Source organism: Dama dama, chromosome 15 (genome assembly GCF_033118175.1).
Source record: "Dama dama isolate Ldn47 chromosome 15, ASM3311817v1, whole genome shotgun sequence".
NCBI classification, from domain to species: domain Eukaryota; kingdom Metazoa; phylum Chordata; class Mammalia; order Artiodactyla; family Cervidae; genus Dama; species Dama dama.
In genome coordinates this window covers 91,222,527-91,241,411 of record NC_083695.1, presented here as the reverse complement: position 1 = coordinate 91,241,411, position 18,885 = coordinate 91,222,527, and the positions used below count along the sequence as shown (strand labels likewise).

The window sequence follows — 18,885 nt, the reverse complement described above, 5'->3', positions numbered from 1 at the left end:
AAGGATTCAGCTAGAAAGTAGGAGAGTTTTGAGAAAACAGAAGAAAACAAAAAGCATAAAATACCCAGCCAGAGTTGTTGAATGTGAGTGATTAAAAAAAAAAAAAAAAACGACATGTTAAAGATGTTGCCCAGCCATGTGATGTAGGAAGTGGTGAATGTTGGTGCCTCTGGCAAGACATGTATGATGGACAATGTTTTGTTTTCTGACTGGGGGATGGAATGAAGCCTTTGGTTTTTAAACATGCTGAGTTTGAGATGATGATGGTGACGAAACATTGAAATTAGTGTCCGGTAGATATTGTATTACAAACTGCACTTGGGTGAACTGGCCAGATGGAAAAATACTGATTTGGGCAACATCAATTTAAAAATTAATGAGTTCTCTCAGGAACAGTAAGAGGAGGGTGGGAAGATGTCCAAGAGCTGAGACTTGGGGGACGTTCAAGTCCCCCAAGGGAGGCGGGAGAAAGGAATATGAGTGGAGAAGGCAAGATCTGGCTGGAGAAGTAGAAGAAAACCAGAGCCCCCAAGTGCTGCCAAGTTGGGGGTGTGTTTCAGCAGAAAGGGGCTTCCCTGCTGGCTCAGATGGTAAGGAATCTGCCTGCAGTGCAGGAGACCTGAGTTCGATTCCTGGATTGGGAAGATCCTCTAGAGAAGGGAATGGCTGCCCACTCCAGTATTCTTGCCTGGAGAATCCCATGGACAGAGGAGCCTGGCAGGCTACAGTCCATGGGGTTGCAAAGAGTTGGACACGACTGACTGACTTTCTGCAGAAGGTGGCCCATGATGACAATGATACAGCAAGGATGTTAGCGCCATTAGAAAGTCCACGGTCTTTAGTGTAGATGCCAAATGGCTGCTCAATCATCATTGTTTAATTCCATCTAATACTTCCCTACACAGTAGTGAAGGGAACAAATATGTTTCTGTTCCTTTCTTTTTGTTCTCCACTTCCAAAAGTTGCTCCTGTGGTAAGATATTAATAATTGATTCCATTTTCCCCTTACATCATTGTTTGAAAATTCTGACCCCCATCCTCCACCATCCAAAGTATTACAAATAAATTCCTGCAGCATCTCTCTGTCCCTGTGTTGAAGGACAAAGTGAATGAATGCATATGAAATGCAGAGGGCTTGGGTTTTGTTATTAATTCTGCCATTTATTATTGGGAAATATTAGAAATAACCAGTATAAATTCTTAGTTCATTCTCGCCATTTATTAAATAGGACTTGCACTAGTTTACAATGACCAGCAAAGGAGTCTAAAATATAAGTTAATGTTGTAAATGGTTTTGCAGATAGGAAACACTTTAGGCATGAAAAGTTATTTTTATGTGTAGTAGAGACAACTTGCGCTTGGGGTATGAATCCATTTGAAACATTTATGGGAAGCAATAACTAGCTTTCTTTGAATTTTGAAATGACGTATAAAACATCTTTTCAAAATTGTAATTGTTTCATAGTACTTGATTGCTTTAATTTCCAAACGGGCTATCCCCTCTAGCGTGCCCAAGGCAGTGAATCTGCAATGCCAGGAAAGCTGGTAAGAAAGTAAAACATCATAAATCAGTTGGTTTGTCATCATGAGTTCAAATGATTGATTTTTAAATTTTTTTGTCCATCATAGAAGTAATGTGTCTGTTTGTAGAAAAATCAGAGATACGTACAAACATGAAGAAGAAACACACTGAACTCACAGCCCTAACACTCAGAGAAAAAAAAAACTTACAAAAGCATTTCAGTGTATTTCTTTCCAAAGATTGGTTAAAACAAAGCAAAAGCAAAAAACTATGCTAAATGACACCCACCTACCCTTTGCACCCATGATGTCTGTTGACCCTCTCACCAGCCTTCAGCAGTGGACAATGGTCCATAGTCTTCCTGGACACCTAGAGGATTTCTGTATCAGGCAGGGCAAGAGACTAGCCCCAGAGCATCCATGTAGTCTCTGGGCGGGGGGGGGGGGTTGGTGCACAAAATACTGACTCTTCTGACTGAAAATACTGCAGCTGCTTCCATTCCGTCAGGCTGTATCTTGATAATTTAGCCTTCCAGTGTGGATAGCTCCAACCTTAGGCTCTGAGCGAATCTGGTTCTGTTTCAACATCCTTTCATCAAAGTATCTATGTGACTGTCATTTGGTGTAACCTCCCTAAACCAACTTTTCACTTCTGTCCTATTTCAGAGTCTTGTAGCCGATAACGAGAAAAAAAGGTGACGTTTTTATAGCAACTTGTTTCTGTGTTCTGAAGACTTCTCAGGGTGTATTTCCAGGGGCCTTTCCACTGCTTAAGGGTCGACTGCTTTTGCATACTCTGCCTTTTCATACTCTAGGAAACCTTGTCAGTTAACTGCTTTATGCCTTTCACGTGACCACAGTTACTGCATCTTTCCTCCATCTGAACAACCAGCAATGTTAGAAGAGAGATGAAGGTAGAGACTCCACTTGGCTGGAATTTGGAGCCATCAGTGATAACAGCCATCCATCTCTGAGCCCTTTGATACTGAACTGCTCTAGAATGATGTGCAGTCTTCTTGCAAAATGCAGACTGAGTCCTCAAATGATGATTAATAGACTTTATTTGAAAGGACTGTTTTATATTTATAAGAAGATGGGGAAGAGAGTATAGAGAGTTCCCCTAGACCCCATAGGCTTCTGTAGTGGCAGGTAAAGAAACCGCCTGCAGTGCAAGAGCTGCAGTAGACCCGGGTTCGATCCCTGGGTCGGGAAGATCCCCTGGAGAAGGAAATGGCAACCCACTCCAGTATTCTGGCCTGAGAAATCCCATGGACAGAGGAGCATGGTGGGCTATATATAGTTCATAGGGTTGCAAACAGTCAGACGCAACTGAAGAAGCAACTTGGCGTGCGTACACCTATACCCTGTAACTAGTTTCCCCTCTTATTATCTTACCTGAGAACTATAAAATTGTTAAAATTAGTGAACCAATATTGACATAATGTCTTTGACTTCAGTTCATACTTTATTCCAATCTCCTTACTTTTGACCCAACATTCCTTTTCCGTTCCTCAATCCCAGGCAGGAGTCCTCAACACATTTAGTCGCTATGTCTCCTTCGCCTCCTTTTCGCTGTGACAGTTTCTCAGACTGTCCTTGTTTTTGATGACCATGACAGTTTTGAGATGTGCTGGCCAAATATAATATAGGATGACCTGAATTGGCATTTGTCTCAGGATTAGATCGATCAGAGGTAAAGTGTCATTTTCATAATATCCGATGAAGAGTACCTACCAACAACAGGACTGTGGCTGTTGACGCTGACCTTGATCATCTGGCTGACATAGTGTTTTTTCACTGTAAAGTTACTCTTTTTAAGATAAACTTTTGACATGGTTCTTTTGAACATCCTTGAGCTATACCATTTAAAAATAATCACACCCCTAATTATCACCCTTGGAGCTTGCAGACGAGATGAGAGAGTGATGTTGTTATTTGACTAAGACTATAGATAGGAATCTGAACCAAGGAAATACATTTGTCCTTTATGGGAACGTTGCCATCATAGTCCCCTGGGCCAATACCCTGCTCAATCAAACCTATGAGATTTTCTTTAGTGCTCTGGGATTACAAAAAATGCTTCGTGAGTTTCCAGGGCCTTGTTCTCCTATTCTTTTGCAGTTCGTAATGGTGGTCTCAGTTTTTGCCCCCACCTAGATTTTCTAAGGACTGTTTATCTTAATTCTCTTTTTGGTATACCTCAGATTAATCCTCTACTCTTAGGTTTGTGTTGGCATTGATAGTGACTTTGCTTTAAAGCCAGAACTCTAGGTTAGTGTTTTAAGTTTCATCTTGGCTAGTAGCCTTATCAGAGGTTGTTTTCCCACTGGCTCACTGGGCAACTTGAATGGATACCTCCCAAGCACCTTAACCCCCGCATAGTCTAATGACAGGCATGGAGCTGTCATCTTTACACTGTTAGCGTGTTTGGTTGGAGAAACACTGCCTACAAGTCTGTAAACTTGGATTCGGACATCCTAGACTGATTTTATGCATTAAGCTTTTCAGAAGCCCTTTGACTGTCCTGACTTGGTTGAGCTTCCTTAACCCCATGAGAATCAGGCCCTCCCAGGTGGCACTAGTGGTTAAGAACCCACCTGCCAATTCAGGAGACGAGATGTGAGATTGATCCCTGGGTCAGGAAGATCCCCTGGAGGAGGGCATGGCAGTTCTCTGCAGTATTCTTGCCTGGGAAATCCCAAGGACAGAGGAGCCTGGCGGGCTACAGCCCATAGGGTCGCAGAGAGTCGGACACGACTGAAGTGACTTAGCAAGCCAGCATGCAACCCTATGGGAATTATGAGGGGAGAGAATGTTATTCCCTATTTTGTAGAGGGTAGCACCTTAGATGCAGTCTTTGATCAAGGGCGGTAAATCAAAGAGGAGTCAAGACCAGGGCCAGGTCTTGTGGCTTGAAGATGTAAGTATCTCAAAACCCTGTCAATCTCTGCCGCAAGGAAGCGGAAGCCCTTAGGTGGGCAGCAGGGTGATCTGGATGACCCTTAGTAAGCCAGGCCAGGGAGGCTTGGCCAGACAGAACAGGAAGGAGGCAAGGCTTCCGTGGGTAGCCAGGCTCTGGGTGACTCACATGGGGAGGATCTGAAGGTACTATAGGGGATGTCTTTATTGCTGGCTTTTCCAAGACCTTAAAAGCCATCGCTGCAAAGATTCTTGCTTAAGGAACTAGGTCTATAACTTCCCTCTTCACCAGCCATAATCAAGTCTGAAGATGACAATCTCAGACAAGCATAGTAGGCACATGCATGTCTCATGGGAAAGCAGCACTGATTGTCACAGAAGATAATTGTGGTAGAAACCTAAATATCTGATATACTTCTTTCTGCTGTGAGACTGACGCTAATTGGCCATTTTATCAAAAGGACAGTCCGTGTATCTGGTTACTCAGCAGAAAGAAAGCTGGAAGTTCCTCCCCAAGATAAGCTAGTCACATTTTTTTATTTAGTCAACTGAGTTTTGTTGATGCCCAAATATTGGCAAAAACAAAATGTATGCGAAACAGTATGTTTTCTAAGGTCATATTTTTTTCCCTGGGTTTCTAGGGCTTGAATGTGCAGCCTGCTTTTATGGTTTGTCAACAAGATCATCCATAAAATACATTCTGATATCTCACAGCTGTGTATAATTTATTCTGTCTATCCATGCAGCACAAATAAAAATTTTATTTGCATCATCTAAAAGAAATACCAGTGTATAAATACTTAAGCAAAGCTCATAAGAAACCATCCTCTGACTGCATATACTGCTGGGGGGATGTTGTGCAACCAATTAAAAAGCTGAGAGCTGGCTTCATTATCCATGTATATAGATAGTAAACACTGTCCTCAGCAAATAATGTTGTTATTCAATTTCTTTAAAAGGTTGCACAACATTCTACAAGTACTGGCACAGTCTGCCTTTCAGTTCTCTTTGGAATATTTAGAAATAAAGGCCTCTTAGAGGGGGAAAAAATCAGTCCCAAAGGACTTCTTTTGGAATAAGATGTTGGAATATGTAGGTGAAAAGGGAAGTGTTCAATGGTTGGAACATTTTGCCTTCAGGAGAGTAAATAACTGTCTCTCTCTTCTCCTAAGCCCCTGGGAAGAGAAAGGTCCAGGGGACTAATACGTTCTTTATATTTGGTTCATGCAGCTTCAGTTTGATTATTGAAGAGGAAACCCCCACAAAGGCCTCCCTTCTCCCCCCAAAGTCAAGGATGCAGGCTTACTGCCTCTCCTGGTCCCCCACAGGCTAAGGAGACCTGGATTTCACGACACTTCTCCTTTCTTCTAAGACAGTCCCCAACACTTTTGGCACCAGGGACTCGTTTGATGGAAGACAATTTTTCCATGGCCTAGGGTGTGGCGGAGGTTTCAGGATGACTCAAGCACGTTACATTTATTGTGCACTTTGCCGTGCACTTAGTCGCTCAGTTGTGTCCAACTCTTTGCGACTCCATGGGCCGTAGCCCACCAGGCTCCTCTGTCCGTGGAATTCTCCAGGCAAGAATACTGGAGTGGGTTGCCATTTCCTTCTCCCGGGGATCTTTTCCACCCAGGGATCGAACCTGCATCTCCTGCAGTGTCAGATGGATTCTTTACCTGCTGAGCCATCAGGGAGGCCCCATTATGCACTTTCTTTCTATTCTAATGCCCCTGTGGTCTATGGCCCGGAGGTTGGACCCCTGTTCTAAGACAGGAAGCTTCTCAGTGAGTCCTATTATATTCAAAGAGTTTTTCTCTAAGTCTCTGAGGCCTGGAGGATAACCTTCCAGGCCTGTGAGCATCACGGCTGGGATACCTATGGAAACTATCCCTTCTTCCCTAGGGTGGCTGGGTGGTGAGCAGGACTCCAGGTTTAGATTTATCCAGCCTTGGGGCATTTGAATTTGTGATTAAGTACTCAATTTAACAATTCACTTGTGTTGGAAACTTAACTGACAGAACTTCCAAGAGTAGCTTATAATCAACTTGGTTTGTTTACGTAGAGGAAATTTTAAAATGCTTGCACTCACTCTCTGAACAGTTTAACTTGACTTTCCAGAGGATTAAAATGTTGGCCCGGGTAACTCTTTGGCACGTGGCATGGTTTTCAATGGTTGAGGGGCAAGTTCAGGCGCATCTGCCATGTTCACTCTGTAATTGCGGGTATTTCAAATCCTTCTTAATCCACTTCAGACAACACACCAGCGCTCTTTCAAGATTTGTTCTGTTAGTTGCACTCTTAGTCCACCTCGGCAGAAACTGTGTAACTGGATCAGAACTCACTTTGTTTCAGGAACTTCTAACTCAGTGGAAATCCCACTGAGGGTCCTGAGCGTGAGACCTGGGGCTTGGCAAAGCTTAGAGAAGGATCTTAATGAAACCAGGTGGTGGTCTTCATGCTTCCTGTGTATCATCCACCTTGCACCTCCCTGCCCTCTGCCTCATTTTATGGAAAAGAAAAACCCTTGATGACCCACTGCCGATGTGTTCTTCCCGCAGCTCTGGGTAGGGCTGGAAGTTTCTCATCTTCCATGCTTCCCATCCCAACAATGCAGGCTCTTGTCCCTGTCCATTGAAGTAGCCTTCCCCACCAACTACCACCACCTTGTTTTTCTCATTACATTTTTATTTTGAAATTGTTTTAGATTAATAGAAGAGTTACAAGAACATCACGGGATGTCCCCCTAGCCTTGTTGTTTCAGGGCCCTGGTTACTGTGTGCGATCATCTTATTTGTCCAGGCATCTCTACCCAATGTAAGAGTATAGGTCATGAGGGCAGCTTGATCTGTGACCCTCTCTTAGATGCACAGGATGGGGAGAACCGAGTGTTCTGGGGTGGGGGGAGCTGTATTTAAGAGATGAGGGTCCCAACAGTGTAGGCAGAGGGGGCTCACTCCAGGTAACACGAGGGCTGAAGCAGAAAGAGCAGGCTATTTAAGTGGAAGACATCAGATCTAGAAGGCCCGTCATAAGGCAGGCAGTTAACAGATTGTTGGTGAATGAATGAGTGAATGAATGAGCTAATAAGTGGGTCAACAGCCGGGCCAGGACCAAAGCTAATACGTAGTCAGGATGCTACTGATGTTGGGGATGTCTTACTCCAAAGCCCCGGGCTTGGAGTGAAATCATGAAATCAAGCCGGTGGATGAAGCTCATTTATTCAAGGTCTCTGAGCCATCATGGACTGCCTCCTCTTCAGCCAGGAAAGACTTCTGATGAATTTCATGCTGATAACCACTCCTTGCTCATATCCTGCCCTCCACCAGATGTCCACAGATGTCATCACCTGGAGCTGGCCCCCTCCACCTGCACAGCTGGAACCCTCATCTCCTGGACATGGGCTCATCCCAGCCCTGAGACCACAAGCCCATGTCTCCTTGCTCCCTTGGTCTTCTCTCTCCCTCTCCCGCCCCAAGTGGCCAAGGGGCCCAGCTCACCCCCTTTGCCACTGGCCATAGTCCCAATGTGCAGGTCATCCCTGGTCCCTTGGCACTCAACGACTGGGAGTTTTAAATGCTCTGTGACCAGCTTGAGAATTTTCCAGGGAGGCTGTGTCAGACAGTTAATACTCAAGTACAATAGTAATCCTTTTGTAACTTGAATATAACTGCAGACTTCCACACTGAGAATGATAAAATGGTGTGGATTGAAAGGTATTTGGAGAACTGTAAAATGTCTAGGATTAAAATTTCAATACCATTTGTGCCCAATAAATGTGAACTCTTTAGTAACTTGAAACTGTGCTATTATGACTCAGGTCTGAAAATTATGAGTCCTGGTTGAAGAAATGGGAATAACATGTGAGGGAATCAACTCCCATCCTTTACCTTGAGGGGCAGACTGTGGTTGCGCCAAATAGCAGGAGTGTGACCTCACAGGGGAACTGGCCTGGAGAAATTACCGTATTTGTTAAGAAAGTGATATACTCTCCAGAAGAGAAAAATGTTATACTTTCCATTAGGATTGTTTATGGAAATGGGGCTACATTGAGCCTGTGTCAGTATATTAACTGGTTCGACAGGACCCCAGGAAACAAGATCACATAATAGTTGACTGAATGATTGACTTTTTTTTTTTTACATGAACCAGTCTAGTCAGTCCAAACTGACAAATTAATTTTGTCTATAGAATCATTCCCTGAAGCCCATAAAATTAGCCCCCATAAGTACAGAGAGCAGAGTTGGCTTTGTATTTAACTGATTCGCTGGGACTTAAGTAAATGGATTTAATCTTAACACAGCTAAAGCCTTGAGACTTTTAATAGAGCTGATCTTAAGCAAAGGATTAATTCATCATTTAAAAAGTCACGGCTCGTGGATTTTTGTTGCTTGTCGAAGGACAGAATTATATACTTTGATGATGGTAATCACCCAGCACATGCCACAGGGCTTGCAGGGGGAAAAAATTAGCTCTTATTTGCTTTAAGTTACAAAAACTTTTGGTCTGATTGACAGTAAATTAATCAGTTTTAACACTCAATTATGATATACTAGATGATGGTATTTGCCTGGCCTTATTCAACTTGCAAGTATTTTCATTGAGATGTTGGTGTCATACTTCTGATGCCAAACTCTTCCAAGCTGGAATAAGCATAGGGTTTTTCTTTGTGTTACAGGGGTGAACTTGGGACGCCAATTTGTGCCTTCCATGCAACAGGCTGGGACGAGAGACGGGGGAGGAGCCTATGAAGTGGCCAGTGTCTCTCTTTTGAATGGAGATCCATGGAACCCAATGAAGAATGCAGACTCAGAGGTCAGTTTTTCACTCTTTCCTCCTTGACTTTTCAGTGATTGGAGTTTAAAACTCACAGTACTGCATTTGTATTCTTTTATTCAAGTTTTATCTTTAACTACTTTAATCCCAACTTTATCCTTCCTTACAAAGTGAAATCTTCATTATTAAGAAGATGAAATACAAATTGATTTTGACGTGACGGTTCTGATGAGGGTCTCAGCTCTGTTTGCATCCATGGAAAGTTATTTTTTTCAAACATACACCAAGGATAACATTTCCAGATATGCAACTTCCAGCTCATTTTACTTGAGTGCTGGATATTTTTCTATATTCACATCTACTTATCAATATTTTGGTTTTATCAGTCAATTATTGGTAGAAACATTTTAATGCAACTTTTTTTAAGTTTGTAATGAGTTTTAATGTACTTTGATGCTGCAATTACTTCAATACGTGTTTGATTTGAGTCTTCTGTGATGTAAAAGAATACTATAAAATAATCAAAATATTAGTGGTTAAATTTAATATTTTGATGAGTTTTGTCTGACAAATCTACATGACTTTCTTAAATTTCAGAACTTGTTGGAATAGTTGGAAGGCGATAAAATCTATAGAAATATGAGCTCTTTGGAGAGATCATACAGATGGCTTTGTCCTTGTGTTATGTGGAACTATTTTTAGATTATTTTTTATAATAGAAAACAGATTTTTTTTTAAAAAAAGAGTTGAGACTGTGAAAATCCTCTGTAGTGTTCTGGAAGTGCTGCAGTGGGCCACCTTTATGTCTGTAACGATAGTATGATTTATGATTTATTATCGCCAACCTTTTTGGCACCAGGGCCCAATTTTGTGGAAGGCAGTTTGGTGGGAGGGGTGGGGACAGGGATGGTTTTGAGGTGATTCAAGTGCATTTACTGTGTGCTTTGTTTCTATTATTATTATCTCAGCTCCACTTCAGATCATCAGGCACTAGCTTTAGAGGCTGGGGGCCCCTGATTCACCTCATTATTTCACTTTCTAAGGAGACTTTCAGCTGAACGTGAACATTCAGAAAGGTTGGGTTAAAGGATCCAAAGGCCAGATCTAAACTTTTTCAGTATTTCTATTTCATGGGGACTGTCACAGACTGAATCTACAAAGTGCAAGCCAATCACAGTGTCTCTAATGCTGTTTCCTGGAAGAAAAACCTAGGATGTTAAAGAAAATCTCATCATGCTACTAATTTGCAAAATTAGAAATGATCTGATAGGTTCAGAAAAAGAGAAGTGTACTATTTTTGTAAAGTATGTATTTAAAATGTTGATAGGCACTAATTAATGATATAAGAATATGAAACCATCTAAAGTTACTTGGTGGTGGAAGCTTTTATGGGAGATCTCCCTGGTGGTATGGTTGCCAGACTTAGCAACTGAAAGTACAGAATGCCCCATTGAACTTGGACTTGGACAGACAATGGATGTTTTTTCGGCACAAGTCTGTCCCATGCAAGATTTGGGGTATTGTTGTTTATCAAAATCCAGATTTAACTGGTGTCCTGTGTTTTATCTGGCAACCTTCCTTCGAGGGTATCAGAGCAACGCGCTGATGAGGGTTCTCAGCAGGCCTCCGGAAGGGACCAGTGCAGGTTGGCTCTAGTTTCTGACCTCCAGCTTCATCCTTCCTGCCAGCCAGCCACCTGGCAGACCTCAAGAGACATGCTGGAGGGGGTATTGGCTGCCCCCCCACCCCACCTTGGCCAAGCTTACAACCTGAGGACCGGGGGCCACCTGCACCATCTTTGTAGAACAATAGGAGAGACCACTGTTGTTGCCTCACTGTCCCAACTCCTCCAGGACGAGAGTCGTGTGGGTAGTAGGTATATGTGTTGTTGTTCAGTTGCTGTCGTGTCTGACTCTTTTGTGACCCCATGGACTGTAGCCCTCCAGGCTCCTCTGCCCACAGGATTTCCCAGGCAAGAAGACTGGAGTGGGTTGCCATTTCCTTCTCCAGGGGGTCTTCCTGACCCAGGGAAGTAGGCACATACCTACTGCCTAAAATAGCTCCAGGTTACTGACATTGTTTAAAGGGAACAGGGACCTAGGTGATTTGGGGGACAGCATCTTGTCGTAATGCCATGAAGTTCGCTTCAATGTATGGCTTGTGGAGTCCGCATCGTGGCTCTGTAATGACCACGTGTGCCTTTATTTGGTGGTTAACCATCAAGGCCCTGCAGGAAAAGGGGTTTGTGTATGAGCGTGCCCTCATTCTCCACAGGGTGGATGTGTGTGTTTGTTGTGGGGATAGGGAGTCTGCCAAATGGTGTATATGTGTACATCTTTCCTTGTTATCAAAACAACCATCCACGTTGACATTTTAAACTGCATTCACAGAGTGCATCTTTAAGCGTGCAGAATATCACTCACTTCACGTATATAGTTTGCTGTGGGACTCTGCCTGCTGCACCTTAGAATGCAGGCGTTTGGATTTGCATCCTTGCTTTCCTGCTCCCCATCTTATTCCTTGCTCCCTTGCTTCCTTCTGTTCAGCCAGCCTTTGACCATTTGACTTAACTGATTTGAGGAAAGGCCCAGGTATTTTGACTTCCCCGTTGTGTGACACAGCTGAAGATTCTGTGGGACCAGGCACAAATAAATAAATGAAAAAAAATATTAAAAAATAATGAGCACACAGGTTTAGAATCACAGTATTCGTGAAAACTGCCGCTGCGTCCAGCACTGGAGAGCTGGTGAACTTGATTCAACTGATTTCAAGTTGCTTCAGCTTGATTCAGGAAAGGTACTCAGATTCTCTCTCTCTTTCCTTCTTTCTGTCTCTTTCTCATCTGTGATGCACATATAGATGAATGGGATATTATTACGTCCTTTACAAATCAAGTGCCAAGCCAGCACCGCCACTGCTCCTGTAGCTGAAGGACCGGAGGAGTGGGAAGGCACCTGACCTCGTGTGCCTTGTAGGCGCCCAGCATTTGGTTTGTTTGCTTGCTGCTGTTTTGGTCTGTAACATGAGTACAGGCTTATCTGCTTTTCCTCCCTGTTAGGGTCACGGTAAGAATGAAATTAAACGATGTCTGTGAAAATACGCTGGAAACTAAAAACTACCACCCCGACGTAAGGTGATACTGAGAGTTTAAAGTATCTGTAGGGACCAATCTCCAATTTTACGTCTTGAAAAAAATGAACTCTGGGTCCAGGGAAGACGTATCAAGATGCGGTTGCTCCTGAATTGACCTCAGTGGAGCTCAGCCTTTGAATGCTCCAGGAAATTTCCAATTTCTAGCTTTCTCGAATGAGAATGGAATGATGGAAATAGTACGTGAAATGGAAAATAAAAAGGCAAGGGGATTAGAACGTGAAACCGAAGCTTCCCGTAGCATATTGAGAGTCTGAAATATCAAATAGCAGCTAATTAAAACAGCAGAGGTAATGTCTGCTGCATAGACTTCCATTTGCTTTGTTTCATAGCTGAGAAAACCAAGTCCTGTTTTTTGTGTTTTTTTGCTCAAATAACCATCCCCTTTCACCCTGAGGCAGTCAGACCTTTTCTGGGAGGGGTAGTCACACCCCTCCCACCGGTCCTCTGCGTCCCTTGGTAGCAGCTTTCGCTCCCAACACTTCATCACGACGGCTCTTGCCAAGGTCCCAGGTGGCCTCCCGGCCTCTGCAGGCGGTGCGTGCTTCTCACTCTTTATCTGATCTCGACGCTGGTTCCCTCTGCTTTGAAATGCTCGCTTCCTTTGGCTCCCGAGACCCTGTGCGCTCTTGTTCACTCTCATGTGTTTTTAATTCTTGCTCGTGACTCCTCTTCTTGGCTTTGTCCCTCAGCTGTCGGTTTCCGCTGAGTCTCTTCCTCGGCACATTTCTAAGGACTCCCGCTGGCCTTGTCATTCCCTGCAGTGGCCTCACTGTCCACCTGTGGCAGGAGGGGCCAGTGAAAGTGCAGGTCGTTCAGTCGTGTCCGACTCTTTGTGACCGCATGGACTATACAGTCCATGGAATTCTCCAGGGCAGAATACTGGAGTGGGTAAGCCTTTCCCTTCTCCGACGGATCTTCCCGACCCAGGAATCAGACCGGGGTCTCCCTCATTGCAGGCCGATTCTTTACCAACTGAGCTATCAGGGAAGCCTGGAGGGCCCATCGGAATCAGTGACCCAACCACAGGCATCAGAGCAGGGTGGACTATTGGATTTTCAGTCCATGAACATTGGAGGATGATGGTGGGGGGATGAGACCCAGGCCACCGGTCGTAGGAGCCCACGTATGGTGGTGATGTGAATGGTAGCAGCAGTCGCTCCGATGAGCTGTGACCTGGGTCTGATCCCCTCTCCATCATCCTCCAGTGTTCATGGACTGCAAATCCAATAGTCCGCCTGCTCTGACGCCTGTGATTGGGTCACTGGCTTCCAATGGATTTTAGGCAGCTCCAGCCAGAAGCTCCCAGTTACCTCAGTGCATTATTATGTACTGATATGGACACAGCCTCCCATCCATGTTCCCCACTTTAGTAGCCCAGGGAAGATAAGATTGTCATCCCCCGACCCCCTCAAGTCTCGAGACTGGAGACCTCCCTCGGAAGCTTCTCTCAGCATCTGCCTCAGGTTCCCTCCCTTGATACTCAGGATGATGTACAGACTGGGCCAGCCTGACTCTGGAGGCTCACCTCCCACCTCCGAGCCATCCTGCTCGTCTGCAGCAGCCCGTGGCCTAAATGTCCATGCTCTTTCCTGCCGTGCTTGGCATTTGCTCTGTCCCCGCCACCTGTGTCTTACTCATTCCTGAGGCCCCAGCTCGGCCCGCACCTTCTCTGCGCAGCCCCTTCTGACCTCCCCAGCCGCGTTTGTTCCCCCCGGGTCTTGGTCCTCACCAGTCGTCTCTGTGATGTGCAGACACTCCATGCACACTGAACCTGGGGACGTGGTGGAGACCGATGCTGCAGACCCATCACTTTAAACCACACATCCATCCTCTGATTTGCCGAGGAGCCGGGGACCAGGGCAGGGGCCATGAGGGGTGAGCACTGAATGCTGTTTCCTCCTTCCCTCCACCTGAAACAGGGCAAGTCTCTTACTGTTTGGAACTGAGTCTGGTTCTTCAGTTGGATGCCTTTAAAGAACAGGGACCCCAAAATAATCAACTTAACGCTGCGTTAAGTCAACCCAGCAGCGTTCAGGAGAGAAGAAATGGCCCCATTGAACTTGCACAAATGCATGAAAACCATAAGGTATTTGCAAGATTAATGTTGACCCTGACTGGGGTACCACCTCACCTTCATGCTGGTTTTAGACCCTAACTCTGTGCGACTTGGGACTCAGCTCTTTGGCATGGCTCATACTGTGTTGTCATCACTAGTTTATAGTTTTGCTTCTCCCGCCAGCCTGTACCCTCTCTGAGGGTGATGTTCTCAGCTTTTGTCCTTCCTTGCCCCTTGGAGCTGCGCTTGGCACCCAGTGAGGATACGGAATGTTTGTTGAGGGCTCTGAGCCTTCCTCTGTGCCTGGGAACCAGGTCACTCACTGGCGTGGAGGTGCCTCCTGCTACAGAAGGTAGAAGGGACAGAAGTCAACTTTTGCATTTTATTCAAATGCCCAGAGGTTCCTGGGGCCCCTTTCCACTTCTGCAGAGGGTTTGCAAACCACTCTTGGAAAACCTGGACTTTTGAGACATTGCTGACCTGTTTCAGCAACTTTGCTCTTCAATTACCCAGTCGTGTCCGACTCTGTGACCCCACGGACTGCAGCATGCCAGGCCTCCCTGTCCCTCACTGTCCCGAAGTTTGCCCAGGTTGATGTTCATTGCATCAGTGATGCCATCCAGCCTTCTCATCCTCTGACGCCCTCTTCTCCTGCTCTCAATCTTTCCCAGCACCAGGGACTTTTCTGATGCCTTGGCTGTTTGCATTAGCAAGTTTAGGTGCTTATAAATCATCTGGAGGTCTTACATAGCTTGGAAGAATGTGACATTTTCCACTTTTGTGGCTGCTTATGTCTTATCTTAACAACTCCCCCCATGCGCCATTCTGTTCCAGGGTTCACACGGCCAGCCTTGTAGACAATGAGTTTCCTCTGCTCGAAGGGGGTATTCTGGTCGTTACAGGAGTTGCTGCAGGCCGGCCTGTGGTGCCCAAGCTTGACTGTGTAAGCTCAATGGTTAGTCTTCTGACTTATGGAACATGGAGCTTCCTTTAGCTTATAAGCCAGCTGACAGTGCTTCCTCTTAGGAATGTGAAAGTGAAAGTGAAGTTGCTCAGTTGTGTCTGACTCTTTGAGACCCCATGGACTGTAGCCTACCGGGGTCCTCCGTTCATGGAATTTTCCAGGCAAGAGTACTGGAATGGGTTGCCATATCCTTCTCCAGGGGACCTTCCCGATGCAGGGATGGAACCCCGGTCTCCCGCATTGCAGGCTGACGCTTTACCATCTGAGCCACCAGGGAAGCCCCTTTAGGAATGTAATTTTTAATAAAATACCTACTGTGAAACCCCTCAAAAGAAATGTATGCTAGGGCTTCCTTAGTGGCTCAGTGGCAAAGAATCCACCTGCCGATGCAGGGGACACAGGTTCAACCCCTGGTCTGGGAAGATCCCACCTGCCATAGGACAACGAGCCAGAGACCCAGGGCCCTAGAGTCCACGAACCGCAACCCCTGAGCCCACACGCCTGGAGCCTGAGCTCCACAACGAGAGAAACCACTGCAGTGAGAAGCGTGTGCACCACAACGAGAAGGCCCGTGCATCGCAATGAAGACCCAGTGTGGCTGTGAATGTAAAAATATATAGAGATATGTATACCCAGTGGCTCCAAAGCTGGAACTTTGTTTCCAGACTGTATGGTCTCCTGGGATGGTTTATTCTCCACCTTCCTCTACCCTCATCCCTCTCTCTCTCTCTCTTTTCTTAATCTGGCTGTGCCATTTGGGATCTTAGTTCCCCAACCATTGAACCCCTGCCCTCACCACGTTGGGAGCTCCGAGTCCTAACCACTGGACTGTCGGGAAAGTCCCACCCCCATCTCTTAACTCCCACTGGCCTCCCCGCAGCCCCACCCCTTGCCGACAGTCCCCAGGAGCCGTGTCTGGCACACAGGGAGGCCGCTCTTCCGGCCGCGCGTGACCTACCCAGCCAAGACTGCACCCACCTTCTGGGAGAGACGTTAGTGGGGTACCAACGGGCACCCTTTTATCTTTGGGAACTCAGCTGTTTTTTAGACTTGATAGCATGTGGAGTGGAAAAACCAGAAGCTTTGGAACGTACAGAGATGGCTTCAGACCCCCGCAGAGCCTCTGCCTTGCTGTGGGACGCCGGACCCGTGGCTGGCCCTCGCTGAGTCTGTCTCGCCGTTCGTAAAGGGGGTGACGACGGTGACCCTGCTGCCTGACCCGCCCTCGTTGTGCCCAGGAGAGCTCAGCCCCGCCCCTTCCCCTCGTTCCCGCCGGCCTTTCTGCTCACACTGGGGCCGGGCCCTCCCCCTCAGCCCCGCTGCCACGGGGGCTGGTTGTGCATTAGTCCTCCGTTGCGTGTGTGGGGAAAGCGGCCGCCGCTGTGTGTTATAGGGTGTTCCGCGGCTGCTCTGGTCTTTACCCAGGAGATGTCAGTAGCTCCCTCCTTCCCAGCCAAGTCAACTCAAAACGGCTGGGGCGTGGGGAGGGTGCGTAATTATGACCCCTGCCCTTGGGGACAGCTGAGAAGGGTGAGGATACAGTTACTGAGAACCTTCGCTTTGGATGGAGCCAGACCAAAACTTGGCAAACGTTTTTTTTTTTTTTTTTGATAGTTATAATAGAGAATATTTAAATTTTTTTGATCGTTGTAATAATCATTATTTTTTTGAATTGGGGTAGAGTTGGTTTACAGTGTTGTGTTAGTTTATGCTGCTCAACAAAGTGAAGCATCTACCTGTGTACAGATAGCTCCTCCCCTTGGCTCCCTGTCTTAATGAAGAGTAACTATTTAGCTCTGTGGGCCCCACAATCTCCGTCACAGATAATGCAACTTTACTTCTATAGCTTAAAGGGTAGAAGCAGCCGGGGATATTAAGTGAACCAGGGTTTGCGGTTGTGTTCCAATAAAACTTATTTGCGGATATGCCCTGGTGGCTCGGCAGTAAAGAATCGTCCTGCCAATACAAGGAGACACAAGAGATGCAGGTTTGGTCCCTAGATCGGGACGATCCCCTGGCGGAGGGCATGGCAACCCACTTCAGTATTGTTGCCTAGAGAATCCCGTGGACAGAGGAGCCTGGCGGGCTGCAGTCCATGGGGTCGCAAAGAGTTGGACATGACTGCAGTGACTTAGCATGTAGCACTCAAGCACATGGACATTGTAATTTGAATTTTATAATGTTCATGTGTCATGAAATATTCTTCTCTTATTCGTATTCTTTTAGTCATTAAGAAATGTGTATTTTTGAGATTAATCCTTTGTTGCTTCGTTTGCTATTATTTTTTCCCAGTCTGAGGGCTGTCTTTTCACCTTGCTTATAGTTTCCTTTGTTGTGCAAAAGCCTTTAAGTTTCATTAGGTCCCATTTGTTTATTTTTGCTTTTATTTCCAATATTCTGGGAGGTGGGTCATAGAGGATCCTGCTGTGATTCATGTCGGAGAGTGTTTTGCCTATGTTCTCCTCTAGGAGTTTTATAGTTTCTGGTCTTACATTTAGATCTTTAATCCATTTTGAGTTTATTTTTGTGTATGGTGTTAGAAAGTGTTCTAGTTTCATTCTTTTACAAGTGGTTGACCAGTTTTCCCAGCACCACTTGTTAAAGAGGTTGTCTTTTTTCCATTGTATATCCTTGCCTCCTTTGTCGAAGATAAGGTGATAAAAATAAATGAAAAAAAAAAAAAAAGAAATGTGAAACCCGTTCTTAGCTCATAGGCAGTGGGCTGGACGTGGCCCTCGGACTGTAGTTGGCGACCCCCGGGCTAGACGTACCCCAGACACCATCACGTCAAGCGCCCCCGGTGCACTTTGTAGGCGAAGAAGCAAGGACTCACAGTAAGAACGTGAAGTGGCAGGGCTGACAGCTAGACTCTGACGTCTAGTCTTCCCATGGCGCTCGGCTGCCTCCCGGAAAATCTGCAGCTTTCTTTGCCTTGCGCACTGTCAGGACGGGTTCATAAATCTGGACTCCAGAGGCGAAGTCTCGGCTCAGAGGGACGGCATGGGGAGGTCTGGCCAGCGCTTCCCCCAGCCATCAGCCCTGCCCTCCAGGGAGCTCTGGCTTCCTTCATCCGCATGTGAGGGCTCCGGCCCCGCTCCCCGAGGCCTTTCCTGCTCACCCGTCCTCTTTGGTCAGCAAGCAAAGAGGAGGAGGCAAGCCAGCATCCTGCTTTCCGCTCCACCGTGTCCCTCCTGTTGGATTTGCGCCACGCGTCAAGGAGGGCTCTGGGCTGCATCTCCACCCTGCTCTCCACAAACTTAGTTATTTCTCATGACCTCTTAGCAAGGCCTTGCTAGCATTTCCCAAAAAGTTGTCTATTGAATCAGGTCTCCCTGCAGTCTCTGCAACTTTCTTTTCTTTTCCTCAGACGTGTAGTGTCATCAGAGAATGGGGGTCTTCTTAAAAATTATATTTTCAAATGAAGTTAGATAATGCTAGGAGATAGGTGTTTTGTTTAAAAAGACAGAGGTTATTATATGTATATATATATATATTT

The 18,885-nt window shown here is 45.9% G+C and overlaps 1 protein-coding gene across 2 annotated transcripts in view; it reads left to right on the top strand.

Moving 5' to 3' along the window:
* ADAM12 (ADAM metallopeptidase domain 12) overlaps positions 1-18,885 on the top strand; it is a 387,837-nt gene that overhangs the window by 41,821 nt on the left and 327,131 nt on the right. The window contains exon 2 of one of the 2 annotated variants that reach the window (XM_061162904.1): positions 9,119-9,255. In XM_061162904.1, the coding sequence (XP_061018887.1) occupies positions 9,151-9,255 (105 nt within the window). In that variant the 5' untranslated portion in view covers positions 9,119-9,150. Of the gene's footprint in view, positions 1-9,086; positions 9,256-18,885 lie in introns of those variants that run through there. The other variant, XR_009696164.1, reaches the window with a different exon arrangement.